Source organism: Corvus brachyrhynchos, unplaced genomic scaffold (genome assembly GCF_000691975.1).
Source record: "Corvus brachyrhynchos isolate BGI_N302 unplaced genomic scaffold, ASM69197v1 scaffold61, whole genome shotgun sequence".
In the NCBI taxonomy this organism is placed as follows: Eukaryota; Metazoa; Chordata; class Aves; order Passeriformes; family Corvidae; genus Corvus; species Corvus brachyrhynchos.
This window is the reverse complement of record NW_008236478.1, coordinates 5,047,660-5,062,419: the sequence shown is the minus strand read 5'-3', so window position 1 is coordinate 5,062,419 and position 14,760 is coordinate 5,047,660. Positions and strand designations below refer to the sequence as shown.

Genomic DNA, 14,760 nt, shown 5'->3' with positions numbered 1-14,760 from the left:
CCGCTCTTCACCTGGACCAAGATGCTGATGCAAGATTTTGTTAGCTTCTGAAATAAAAGAAATGGGAAAAGAACAGGGGCTTATGAACTAGAATTTGCATTTGAAATTTAAAACAAAAAATTAAAACCAGGTATTTAAAATTGAGCAGAAAAGTGTGCTCAACTTGGAGAAAAATCAAAGATATTTTTCTAGTATTCCATAAATAACTGGAAATTTTTATATTTTATCAATATGAATTTAAGACATACATATAAAATAAGTGAACAAGCTCACCAGCTTCTTCCAAAGTATAGTCTTGTCCCCCGTAGTTAATCTTTCTACCATTCTCAGAGAGGACAGGAGGAGCATAGCCTTTAAACCTGGCTACATTTTGCAATAACTGGGTGGGTTTTAGTTGATCACGCCAGGTATTCACACCTGAACTTTTATGAAAGCAAAAGAAACACATTCTAAAATTATTCACTATTCAGGGCATTTACACATCATGTAAAATGTATTTATTAAACTAGCTCAGAAAGAGCAGCACTGTAACTGCCTAGATTAAGGCCTCTGGAGTTTGATATAGTGACATAATTTTGTAGCAGCTCAATTACCTTCCAAGACACAGTAGTTTTTTCTTTGTGTATCAAAATAATTTACACTGATAGATGCTTTCATATTTACTTCCATCAGTAGGTCAGAAAATTCTCTTAAGTGTGAGTTCTCTGGACAGAAATAACATACATTACTGTATTAAGAAAATATTAAAATAGTTCACGCCATGGTTTTCAGTGAAGGCTATTCTGAAGATTTAGTTTCACTTGGAATTTAGATGATAGAGTAAGCACAACAAATACCCTTGAGAAGCCACAGCATTGTTTTTTAACCTTAGAGTTAAGGGCTTTTTTGGAGACTGGGTACTAGGTTTTACAGATTAAAATTTTCAACAGACAAAATTACTTACATCCAGTACTGCTGTGGGATGCCACAGTGAGATCCATAACGAGAAAGGAATCTATTTTCAAGATCAATTATGGTTTCACCCACTTTTTCATCACGAGTCAATGTGTCATAGTCATAGACTGAAATCTTCAGATCCTTTTCTTGAGGCAAGAAGCAGCTGAGTTCATACATTCTAAACATAAAAATTCCTCGTTAAGGCTATTGCTCTTTTGAGCAATGCTTCTTATTTTTAAACTCAAAAAAGCCCAAAGTAAACAAAGCACTTATTAGTTTATCTTTGAGCAATAGCCTTTAGAAGGTATTAAAAGGATGCTTCCAGAGCTGATGAATCTAGAAGCAGTTATCACACATGCTCCAATTTCTATTTGCATTTATAAATAGTTTCATTTGTACTCCTCTGGCTATTACCGCCTTCCTTTCTGCACAATGTATTACTTGGATGTTTTCTGTGCAGTAGCTTGAATTGGGACTGAGGAAGAAAGTTACCTTCTGTCTGAAATCAATTATCTTTGCTGTCTATTTCTTTGCATAATCTGAACAATTGAAAACCTGTAGTGCATCATTGCAAAGTGTGCTTTTCATACCCGTCATAATCCTTCTATTCCTCCTCTCTGTACTTTCTAATTTATCAAAATCCTCCTACAAGTCTAAACCAGACCCAGAATTTCATAGTAATCATGCAGATGATGTAACTTTTCATTCCTATCTAGTATTTTTTATTCATATATTTCAATGACATCATTAAGCTTTGATGGAAAGACCAGTGTACTGGGAATACATGTTAAAGCTGATTACTTGTGAGATCCATCTAGTTTTCAGAGTTAAAACTTTTGCCATATTCTATAGCACATTTTGTTATTCTTATATGACTAACACAGGCTGGTTTTAAGATCTACACATTGTTTTACTTTGTGCAATTTACCCACATAACAAAGAAAATCTAGGGATTAGCCAAACATCTGTGTTTTCCAATGATTTCAAAGGGAAATGCCTTATGCAATTTTACGCACAATTAACTGTCAGTATATAACTATGAATAGAGCACTGAATAGTTCAAGTAAAGGTTTACCTTAAAAAATAGGAGAACGGTCTAAAATACAGTAAATTGAAAATACAAAAAAATATGTTACCTGCCAAAGATTGGGTTGAGGGTATTAGGCACATAATGATCTCGGTCTTCAATTACTTTTTTACTTAGAGATATTTTTATATAAGGATCACACTATTTAAAAGAAAAGAAACAAAAATATTGGTAAGAAATAGCTACCAAAACTAACTTTACTTAAAGTATAGGAGAGCAGTTAGCTGACAGACACTGTGACAGCCAACGTTCTCACCAGCCCGTTGTTGTCCTGGGGCTGGAGCTGCAGGGCTCGGACGATGTAGATTCGCACAATGCACTCCTGGGGCCCACTGTCCGGCAGCTCCCGGAACTGCCGCGGAGGGGCTGGAACAGCGGGATCGTCAGGCAACGCATAGATTTTAAAGGATCCCTAAAAAATGGTAGAAAGACACCATCAAGATAAATGGAGAAAAGTCACTCTGCTAAGTCTGTTTCTTCTTATTTATCCTACACATATACATTCTGGTTTATACAGGAGTAGCAGAATTCTAGCCTGATCCACAGTGACTTAGAAGTATTTTGTTTTATTTTAGTGGATTTTGGATATTAAGACTTATTAAAAGGCAAGGTTATATCCTCAAGTCAGCTGTTTCGATGTCAACAAAATTACTCTATTTTGCTCCAGCTGAGAATATGTAACAAATACTTTGTTTTTCTCTCCAAAAGCATCACTTAAGGTTTGGGGGTTTTTTGGTTGGTTGGTTTTATCTACATTAGCATTATTTTAATCTGTAAAAAGTCACAGAAACACAGAAATAGTACAAAATACCTTTTCCAAATTCATTCTAAAAACGTACTTTGTGGAACTTTAGTCCTGTTCAAGAGGTTATCTGGGAAGGTTCTGTCCCATGGTTACCAGGAAAGGTTACATTAGCAGGAATTGTATTTATTTTAGATTAACATATAGCACTTTTAGTGTGGGCAACATGTAGCTGTACTTTCCTTGAAAAAGATGGGCCTGTACCTAAGTAGTTACAAACATCTGTTGCCCCTACTAATGCACACATCCATATTTAAGCTGAAACACTTGCATGTAGATCTACTTAAATAACCACTTATATACAGAAGACTGCAACTAGCATTTGTTCGTTGCCCATCATTTGAAATTTACCTTGAATTCCCCAACCACTGATGGATCATCACTGTCCTCAGATTTGCCTCTGTATAGTTTAAATGTATCACAGAAGTCTGTTAAATTATTGAATTCAGGTACTTTTTCCAATTCACAGTCATACACCTTAAAAAAAGAAAAAAGGTAAGTTTAGAAATTATCATACATATCAGCTCCACCATGGTGCCACTGCAAAGTATTTTATGTTTGATGGACTATTTCAGGGAACCAAAGCTTTTGGAACTATTTTATATCAAAGTGGGAGCAAATGCAATGTTTGGAGAACATGTGATAAAGCTTCATTTAGGCTTGGTTAAAACCAGAGTAAGTAGCATGTCATAAGCTTATCTTTACTTTCTTTGTTAGCTGTATTAGATAAGAAATGAAAGCAGTCTCACTTCAAATTTTAGCCAACAAACAGTTAAATGTACTGATTCTCTGTGCTCATACTTTCTTAATGTGTATGTTTATTTAGGATCTGCCTGGTGCCCAATGAAGTCAAGACTAAAATTCCCTTTCACCCAAGGCAAGATTAAACTTTTAATACATCTCTTAGTAAGTGTAGTTAAGTAGAAGAGAAGCCAGGATATCTTCTTAGAAGCTTAATTTCATCACATGACTTAGTAAAGAACCTTTATAGAAAATCATGTATAGCTGAAATTTGAAGAGCATTTAAAAAAAAAAAAAAGTGGGACAGGTCTTGGGCCCATAAGCTCTGAAATATGTTAACCTATTTTATCCTGGGCAATACCTTTAAAGTGTCATATCCTTTTTTAATGTACTGTCCACATTTTTCATATTCTCCTATTGAAGCATAAAATTTGCTCCACCAATCCACAATTTCTTCCTCCTTAAAGAAAAGCAAAAAAGATTTTATTGGGAGATAAAATCTCTCTCATATCATATTCGACAGCAAAAATAATGAAAAATTAAGCACAGTAATAAAAAATATACTCTAGAACTTATTATCAGTTAGGTAATATTAGAACTTTATCTGAAAGAAAATTAGAATATGATAATTAAGGCAGTTGCAGATCTACCTCACTGCTAAACCAATGCAGTTGAGAAGGAGTAATTGAGTCTTGCCCTGTTAGAAACAGTACTTCAATAAGCCTCACGACACCAAGATACTAGCAATCTATACATTCTACTAATACAGTATTTCTGTGGGGTTTTTTCTATTTTTAAGTCTGATAATCACTGTTTAAGAAAGTGATCGTTTCTGTATTCACGTGGACTGCATAATGTAAATATTTTCCCCTGAAAACAAACTTTCAATGGTAATGAATAACGTTCATCTGCTATGAATGAACAGAATGAATAGTATTCATCCACTGTAAATCTGATTTCTTTTAAAGATTGTTTGGACTTACAGAGAATCTTAAAGTATTATGCAGATCATTAAAGGTGAGGGTTTGTTTGGGCTCTTTTGGATTGGTTGTTTTGATTTTTTTTATATATAGGGCTTCCTATTTTAGTCTTGCATATTTAGCCTAAATTTACCATTTTACAAGTTCACTGTAGGTTTTATATCACTTTCAGAGATTACTGTTCTCACCCACATGCTTATAATTCTAATTTGTAGGCAGTATTGATATAGTGGTTTTCAACTGGAGAAAGCAATGTGTAGATTTTTTAAAGTAGTATACATTACCTTTTCTGTGAGCTGCTCATGAGGATCAAGTCATAAGAAAAGAGCAAAATAAAAACAATGTTAAGGATATGATTTGAAGAATTTTATACAGTTAAATAGGCTTTAAATGGTTAGGGGTTTGTATATAGTAAGTGTGCAAAGTAAGTTACTAACATCAATAATTTAGAAATACTTTTGAAGAATATTCGGACACCATGTGTTTAACTTGATTTTTTTTTTTTCTGCTGTCAGAAAAGCAGAATGTTCTAGATATTGAACTGGAGTATATATAGAGATATATATATATACACATACATACGTACACACATTTTAAAAACATGTTTGCAGGACTGTAAGACATTATTGCCCTGTGCTTCTTCACATAGCAAAGCAAAACTGAGAGAAGCCTAGATTTTTATTGTATCATTGTGGTGTTACAGTCTGGATTCTATTTACTGGTTTCCACAGTATCATCGCTTCCCACTTTCATCTGTGGCTGCACAGAGCACTGGATCTGATTTATTTCAGATGAAAAATATTTCTAAGAGCAGTTACAAAACTGAACCTATTCCAGACATTTCCAAACAAATTTCACATATGTAAGATTCAAGTGGGTTTTTTCCCCTTTATGACTATTTACTTCTCTATAAAATAATTTGCTAATGCTCAACATCTTTTTCCCGTTTCCTTCTACTATCATTTAACAATTTTTTACAGGCTGTGGATTTTCAGGAGTCTGAAAAAAAGATGAAGGATTATAAAGTACAGTAGCAACTACTCTATGTACATCTATAGATTTATCCATATAAGTGTGAAAACAATGCGCACATTCCAAAATGCTTCACCTGTTAAATCACAGATACCCTAATTACGACCCCACAGTCCATTAAGAGCAAGCATCATGCATCCCATCTGGAAGCCATGATTAGCAAGTGTCATTTGTGCTACTTTTTATACATTATACCTTGTGTTTTCATTTAAAAGCATTAGCAAGGAATTTTTGTGCAAAGCCGAGGAAATATGCAAAACATTTTATGAATACAAGCCAAACGCATCAAGTCAGGACATCACTCTGGTATATCGTTCTCATTTATTCCCATTTCTGTTCTCTTAAGTAATTATTTTGCTGGGACGTTCAGGTCTATTTGTTTTACTAGTCTTGTCTACCTTCAAATCATATAAGTACAGCATATTTTTATCAGATTAGCATGGGACTGTCATTTTCTAAAGACAGTTGGAGTGATTTTTTTGTGGAAACCCCAGCAAATTATGGGCAGAATTCATGAGGTAATTTTGAATAGTTTGCCATAGTTAAATTTCACTTTTTAAAAATACTGTTTAAATACAATGTTGACAATGCAAAGGTTAACTTGCATAATTATGCAATCATAATTTAAACACCCAATTTAAAGTCTCTACACAAAATACACTGTGTAGAACTCTGAATCTTTCATCAAAGAATAATGTTGGAAGAGTTTAAGTCAGGGGTTATGTTTTGGGTTTGTTATTTTTTCCCCTTGATATACCTTCAAATGTCTCTTCAAATAATGCACTTGGTAGTTTTGGGAAGAAGTAGTTAAGGAGGAAAAAAAATCAAAACCTTAAGATCTTCTTTAAAAATTCCCAGAGCAAATAATAGTCTTCAGTATTTAGATATTATTGTTACTACAAGTTGTAATCAGGATGTGCTCACAGAATGCCAAAATACAGAATAAAATGCCATATGATAAATTGGAGATTTTGGAGTGAAATATTCACATGGTAAAATCAACGTAATATTACTGTCCTTTTTAAAATCTACCCAGTGACTCCACTGTAGATTGTTATACATGAAGTTGTCAAGACATCAACTATTAGCTTTTTGAACAATTTGGAATTATGGAAAAAAAATCGAAGAGATGCAGTGGATCCCTAGAAAATTCAGAGTTAGAAATTTTTAAATTGTAATTTTATTTTCCAGGAAGTAGACTTCTAAACAAAGTTTAAATATTAATAGTGTGGTGAAATAATTCCTGTTCATTTTGTGCTTTTATCACAGAGATTCTAAGTAAGGTGACACAAAAATGAAGTTTTTAGTAGTTCATACATATTCTATATGCATAGTAAGATTTTCAGGACAAGAATACCTTAATATAACTAATCATACTGGACTTGTGAGCATCATCTCCTCCAAAATCTCTCTGTGGCCAAACTGCCAAGAGAAGTACCCCCTCAAGACTCCATACATTAACATTCCTCCCCATCCAACCCCGTCCTGGTCACCTGCATGCATTAGTTTGGTACATACATGCACTGCTGTTGGAGAAGCCATTTTGCTGAGTGCTGTTGACATACTGCTTAAACACTGGAAATTGGAATGTAATTGATGAAATATTGGCATTTTGTGTCCTCAGGGTGTTGTCTGCATAGCACTTACACCTTCCACAGTTTTACTTATTTCCATTTGGATTGTTTTGAGTTTTCATTCCTCTAATATGGATGCTTTCACTGTATCTAGGGTTATATTGGGCTTGGGTGATGCCAAACTAAAAGAAATTGTGTTTCTGTTTATGTGGCATTTAAAATTTTCCCTTTGTAGTCAAAATAAACTGCACAAATATAACCAATTTTACCAGTGACTTTGAAGTGCTAAGTCTTCTTTATTTTCTAAATATTTTTCCTTATATTTTTAAAAGGGAATAATAGTTCTCTGTTCTAGCTTGTATTAGAATATATACCAAATATGTTAGAAGAGAAAACCTATTTCAGATAAAAGTGAGACTGCTCTAAATTAAACATTAATGACAATTTACATGTATGATGGCAGTAATCACAAGATCATGGTCTATGATGTATTTAAATTAGATTCTGAATATGATGATGATAAGAAGAAGCCATGAAGGAAGAACAATGCAATCATTAATATACTCAAATAGCAGTAACAGTTCAAAAGTTTACATTCAGTAGTATTTACTCTGGGACTGCTGTAACAATGTCAAATATTCTGCATTTTCAAAAGTTAAAGTTGTGGATTAAGAGTCTGCAAAACTGCTATATATTAAAGGGCATAACTCCTCTGCTTCCTTTAACATAGCAGGCCATCAGAAATCTATGAACACACTAGGCAAAGGAAACATTTTACAGTCCTAAAAGAATTGATATTTCTTCCTTGAAAATGTACTGTTTGGAATCTGTCTTCAGTCATGTTTCAACACAAGAGTAAAATTCTGCAAGCAGAATTATTTTTTACCTGGAAAGCAAAACTGTACTGTGGTGGTCTCGAAAGAATCAGAGCAGTAAAGAGACAAGGCACAACAGAAAAGGAAAGAAGTGAAGTGTTAGTGCAGAAAAACATTGTTTCAGTGGTATTGGGCTTGGATGGCTTCAAGGTAAGAGAGGCAAAGCCATGACCGTGATAAAACGAGGGGCTGAAGGACCAGAGCATACACCTACTTCTAACTCCTTTATCTAGAACTGGTCAGTCTGTGCAAAATCAAGCTGCTCTAGCCACCATCAGTGGGAGCTGGGTAATGTTCTATCATGTGCTTTCAATAGCTATTGAACAAGTGAATTAATTCTTAAGCTACTGGTGAATTTTACCAGCACAAAATGCTACAGTTTGATGTTTACTATATGAAAACAAAGATTAAAATGATTAACATATTTCCTTTGCTTTCCTGTCACCAAGTACCTTTCTTCAATCTGGCTTTCCACAGGGTTGCATATGTTTCTGACAATTTTGCTGTCTAGATAGTTCCTCAGAAATCAGAGATCTTAAGAACAAAGTCAAGCATCAAATTTCAAAGATTACCTGAGCTGTTAGCAGTGGCTGTGTGTCTTCCATATCAATTACTGTATCCTGGTGAAGTGCAGCAGAGAGCAGACTAACTGTAAGCCAAAGGTTTTATTAAGGCAATATGTTGTAGGAAAAATATCTTACTAAACAGTTTCATCAGATTTAATTCCAGACAGTTACAGAAGATGTAAAATAATTCATTGGCTATATGTTTATCTAAAGAAAGCAATTCGTTGCCACTTTTTGCTAAAAACAGACAAAATATTTTTGTGCAGGATATACAAACATTTCTCAAATACACAGTATTCAAATTAAGAGTAAAACTTGAAAAAATACAGAGGAAATGTCAGCACTGTATTCAGACCATATTTGCTAGAATACTGGATCATTACTTTGGTGCTAGTGCAGAGGTGATCTCCAGGTAGTTAACTTCCAAGTTGGTACTAAAGAGGAACTTCAGGGAATGAGCACATCAAGTCCAAGAGTGCTTTGCATTATGCCCTCTTATGTTTCACAGAATGTTACACTAATTAATACTCTCTTTTAGGTGTTTTTCCTTTCAGAAAACATTATCTCCAACTAAGTACACAACACAAGATGTCTATTCATCAGTACAACATGCAGAGTAAACACTGAAGGTAGGTAATTCTAGTATCTCACAAGAAAGCAGAACGTATCATTTTCCAGTTTCCTACCTTTCAGCTGTGGTGCAATGTCCTGTTTAGTAGTGTAGGGGTCACAGCGAAAGCTTTCCAATAAATCAATAGTACATTGTCCCACAATGGGCTTCCGTCCAAATGGTCTGTGGTCTATTACTTTGATAACAAGGGATGGACTGTATAACTCCTCTTTTGGCAAAAGCTAAAAATACAAGGTTAGAGGTTTTTTACAATGCAAACAGAAGAAAAAGAAAGAATAAAGATTTCTTCCCTAAATCAGAGCTGTTACTTCATTTACCTAATATTGAACTACCATGTTTTATGGCTGTATGGTGAATGAAAACTTCTAATTTTATGAGTCAATAAAAGTCAGTAAGAGTAATTTTAATTGCCCCAAATCTTGAATTTTCTTTACTCTTGCACAGCTCCCATCCTAGCAATAAGAAAGTAGCCAAACATCTACAGGTAAATTGATGCCTTTTCAAAAAAAAAAAAATTATATACTGCACTGGATTGTGCATATAAAATCGTGCAACTTACCAGTGACTGTACACACATGTTTACATGATCTTTATTACAGTTTTCAGGCTCACAAATTGCTTATGGTAAATCAAAAAAGGATGTGTGAGCTTTTCTACTCAGAACAAACCCTTGAACTTTAAAACTATGGAGCAACTTATTTTGCTATAGATAGGTGGTATATAGGTTTTTGTAACGTACAACTTTCATGAAGAGAACAGAAGACGGAAAATTCGGTGTCTTTTTGAGGTTTTTGATCACCACAGATTCCACCATTTCACCCCCACATTCCACAATGAGACTTGGAGACATAACAGGTGCCAGTTGGTAGTTTTTCATGTTTCGCAGCCCCCAGGCCAAAATCTGTAAAATAAAATCCAATATAAGCAAAAGTGGGAAGGGATATCAATATGCTTAATATAACACTCAAAAAGTAGGAAAGAAGAAATAAAGATATTCAATAATAAAATGTGTCTGGCAAAATCTTTCAAGGTTCTAGTTCTAGGAAAATAAGTGGAAACAGTGAAATTCAAAACCACTTAAAGAACAGAGTATTTCTCACTATGAATTTTTTTGTTTTCTTTAAGTACTTACACAAGCCTCCTGTCCAGAGGATGAGAAGACTGTACTTGTATTCAGTTAGTTTAAGAGTAACCATACCTCAACAGCAGTGAGTTGAACTACTGGTCTGATTCCTTGAGGGACCATGTAAAGCTTTGGTGCCCTTTGTGATGGAAGAATTGGAAGGTTGGTACCAGCCTATTAAGACACAAACATGAGTATTAGTTTCTCCCATCTTCCTTAGATGAAATACCTTGCAAGTGTTAAGACAGTTCTTCACATAATGTCTCATTATGGAAGAATATATACTGTATCTTATTATATTACACACACACAAAAAAAGGAGAAATACACACCCTGTCTCTCAAAATAAGTTCTGCAGCAAAAAGAATGTCTCCACTAGCTTTGCCATTATTTGTAACTGGATACCAAAGCAGTTTTGGTGTGATGTCCTCTTCTGGGATTAACTTGACCATGGGGGAACAAACGCTTCTTCCAAGGAATTCATCTTTACCCTGCAATAAAAAACAGCAGTAACAGCCATTGATGTGTTGTCAACTAACATAAATAAATAAAAAAGCAATCAGGGTAAAAAGATTTCACCTACCACTTGGTCACTGTCAAAAAGTTCAATAACAACACTAGGTGGGTTTTGGGCTATTGACTGTGGGTCCCCATAGATCTCAATTTCATTAAATATGAGAGTTTGGTCCCATGTAGGATTTAGAGTTGAATGAATGACCTCGGTTGTTTTGCTTTGATGGAGGAAAGAAACATGAGCATATGGATCTGAAATATCATACAAAGATTGAAAGCACAGAGTTACAGACAAACAAAACCACATCAAGCCATAAGGTATACAATCACAATTTTTATCAAATGTAATATGTTATTTTTCTACTGTTGTTACCAGTTCTATAAACCATTCTATGTAAAACAAAAATGAACACATATATGTAATTAACATTTAATAGAGCAATTTCCATTCAATTACTAAATCACTTCCTTTATACAAGGCTTGATTAACAGTAATAAATGAAAATGATAAAATATCTTTCAAAGCAGAAAGATAACCAGAAAACTAAAATGAAACACTGTTTATACTAATCTTGCTTTAAATCTTGTCCATAGAAACTTTTTTGTTGTCTCCATTGATATACAACTGTACGGCCTCATAAATAATACAAAGAAATAATTCTAGTTCTGACTAGTTGCCAAACAACAAATTCTCCCAGGCTGTATTGCTCAGATCATGGTTAGGTTTCAAACATGCTTGTTTACAGCAACCTCTTCTTGTGAAACAGCTGAATGATTAAAGTGGTCTAGGCCCAGTATTCGGCAGGCCTTTAAATCATCAAGAGCTCTGTAGAAGGCATCTGATGATGGTCATTAATGTTTCCTGTACAAATTGCACTTGCTAAGGACTAAAGGCAATTTCAGAGGTTATCTTTAGGTCAGTTTCAATAGATCCTGACAAGGTATATGATCAGAGTTTTACAAAATTTGGCTAATTCTTCAAACAAATTTTAGAGGAAAATAAAATGTAGATGAGCTAGTTTATGTATGACTGCATCTGAGATGCCTGTCCTGAATTATACATATGCAATTTAAAGGCATTTTTAATTGTTTCTTTGCATTGCTTTTAAGTGCTGCATATTGAAATAAGACCAAATACACGCAGGCAGCCCTACAAAACCCTCCTCATTTCAGAAAATAGCACAAAAATTTGTAAAGCATTGCATCCTCTGTAACAAAGGCATTACACCTACTCAATTAAAGGGAGAAAAAGAAAGAATGCAAATGGAGGGTAATGGAGAAAGAAAATTCATTTCAGCTTTGTCTTCTGCTGAACTTCCTTAAAGGAAGTGTAAAGTCATATTCTTACAGAACCTAAATTCAATTTCCTCTGTGACTTTCCAGTGAAATTTTGATTTGAATTAGCAAAACTTGAAAGCTGGGTATTAGTCTGACTACAAAGATGTCAGATGGACACAACGCTGTTGGAATAACTAAGAGCTGGAAATACATGGGCAAGAAGTACACATGTATAAACAAATAAAAGACATGCTTATCAGTAAGGCACAGTGTAGTTTTCTACATGTTCATGGTCCATAATCAGTTAATAAGACACACTGAACACTGAGAGGCAGTTGGTGACATAAGTAACGAAGAAATCATCCAGCTTTCTTCATCCTTGCTTTTGTGCAAGCTTCCTGCAGGAAAAAACTGCATGTAGACTTTGGTTAGAAGGAGAATCCAAGGCAAAAGGAAGGGCCTGGTCATGGGAAATTCAGACCTTATCTGAAATCCCATTCCCTCACTGAGAATTCACTGGCAGCAGCTGGTACAGGACATAACAGAGCACTTTGTTTGCAGCAGCCTCTGGGGCAGTAGTAACAAATTCAGGTCATACGTAATAAAGCTGAGACTTTCTTTACGGTGTAGTTTCAGTAGCTGGGACCTATGCACAGACCTTAAAGAGTCAAGATATTCTGCATCCAAATAAATCAAGCTACTAGTTCATGGCAAAAGTGGGTTTTCTGCACCTTTAGCAGGATTTTTCCATACCTGAAAAACTGTCTTTGTCTAAAGCCATGAGGTTTCTTGCCTGGTAGATGTAACAGCGAAGGTGGTAAGTATATACTCCTGTATCAAATAAATAAAACCAGCTCAACTGCATTATACAGGCTTCTTTTCTGTAATGAAGATATTTTAATGCCTTACACATTATAACACAAGCACTGTAGTAACATTTTTGCTTTTCATGTGCTATTAATACCAATCAGCTAGCACCTGAGAACATTTGTTCCAACACAACACAGAAATGAAAAAAAAAAAATCACTAATGTTATTTGGGCTTTTTTCACCATATGATCATCTAAAAGTCTTTCTATTCAAAAATTTGTTTGAAACAGTGTGATAATCTAGCTCAGGCAAAGACAATCAAGAACTGGGCACTCCTGTGCTTAAGTATTCACTACAGCACTTCCAAGATCCTGGGTATTTCACATTTTTAGCTCTTAGCTAAGTTACTACAGCTTTGCTTGAAAAGATGTCAGGTCTAACCCTTTCAGCCCATGAAAAAATCTGAGCCACTACAGAACCTCACTGAGCTGAAACCTCTGACCTCTGGCAAGAAAAAGTGCCATTTTCCTCCAACTGTGGTCATTATTAAAAAGCAACTTCAACAATGTTCCCTGGGTTCTGAAATCTTTACGATACAGACATCCATTCCCAGCAAGTTGATCAAGTTCTGCAGAGTTCAAATAAAGGCAAGCGTTCTAATCAGAGCTCCTCAAAAAGGATGTTAAGTCACACAATTGGCCTCTATTCCTGTTAATTAGCACTGGTGGCTCCCATCTCAACATCCCTGCTTTTGTGATTCACATTACAGTGATTACAAAGCATTCAAAACCAATCCAGGTTGGCAAAGCTACAGTTTTGTTCACTTTACCAACTCAACTACATGGTACTGCTTCCTCTGGCCCAGGCATTGTCTGATCCTGCACTGAGCTGGTTAAGTGACCTAAACCAATAGAAAAATTAAATTTACCCTTAAAATTCCTGTCCCATACAGGCTTTAAAAATATCTGTGTAACAGTGGACTGAAATACTGAAATGACTAACTGGATTTTTTCCTTAATAATTTAAATAGGGTCCAATCAAGGGTCTGATAGTAATTACTCCAGAAGGCATATAAAGCCAGATGTAAACCACAAAGAATTATGATTCTGTTTGAGACCAAAAGGAAACAGACAAGATTTTTGAGAAAGGTATTTTTAAAGAACCTACTGTCAAAATAGCAGGAAACCATTGGTGTATTGGCACCAAACACCTTTGTAGCTGACTCCTTGGTTTTGTCTGAACTCTTCCCTTCTCCATCATCGACACTATTGTCTGCTCCCTGAAGTTAGATAGAGAACAAAGTTATTGACTATTTACAAACATAGAAGGAACTTGATAGAAATGGACTATGTGTGGGAATTTATGGGTTTCCATCTCTCCTCCAGGACAAGGAGTAATTTACTTCTGTGAGCAAAAGTGCTTTACAGGATGTTTACTCATGTCCAGAGGTCATTTCCTGTTGCCAATTGAAGCTGTGCAGAAATCATATGCAATCATTTCATCTTGCTTCCAGAATTTCTTATTTCTGGAGATGTACTAGCTACCTATCAGTTCATAGTGGAGGAAAGGTCACAGGTCTTCTGCACAGTGCTGCAGCAGAGAACTGCTTTAAGGCTTCATCCCAGCACTAGTGCAGGAACTACAGCTGTAAGCAAAACTGAAAGAGGAATTATTAAACTCAGAGCAACCAAATTAAGTGAAGAAAGAAAATTCCATCAGTGAATCGTTGGTCAACATTTGATGAAAAAAAAGAGAAACAAACCAAGAAAAAAGTGCAAAGTTTTGTTAATGCTATACACTCAGAATCATTAT

At 35.0% G+C, this 14,760-nt stretch overlaps 1 protein-coding gene across 1 annotated transcript in view; it reads right to left on the bottom strand.

Moving 5' to 3' along the window:
* MYOF (myoferlin) overlaps positions 1-14,760 on the bottom strand; it is a 64,823-nt gene that overhangs the window by 6,296 nt on the left and 43,767 nt on the right. Inside the window, 16 exon segments of the mRNA XM_008643801.2 lie at positions 1-47; positions 274-422; positions 944-1,114; positions 2,073-2,164; positions 2,280-2,435; positions 3,177-3,302; positions 3,928-4,026; positions 4,831-4,842; positions 8,600-8,676; positions 9,280-9,445; positions 9,964-10,125; positions 10,423-10,521; positions 10,680-10,838; positions 10,931-11,112; positions 12,892-12,969; positions 14,116-14,227. Of these exon segments, the coding sequence (XP_008642023.1) occupies positions 1-47; positions 274-422; positions 944-1,114; positions 2,073-2,164; positions 2,280-2,435; positions 3,177-3,302; positions 3,928-4,026; positions 4,831-4,842; positions 8,600-8,676; positions 9,280-9,445; positions 9,964-10,125; positions 10,423-10,521; positions 10,680-10,838; positions 10,931-11,112; positions 12,892-12,969; positions 14,116-14,227 (1,887 nt within the window).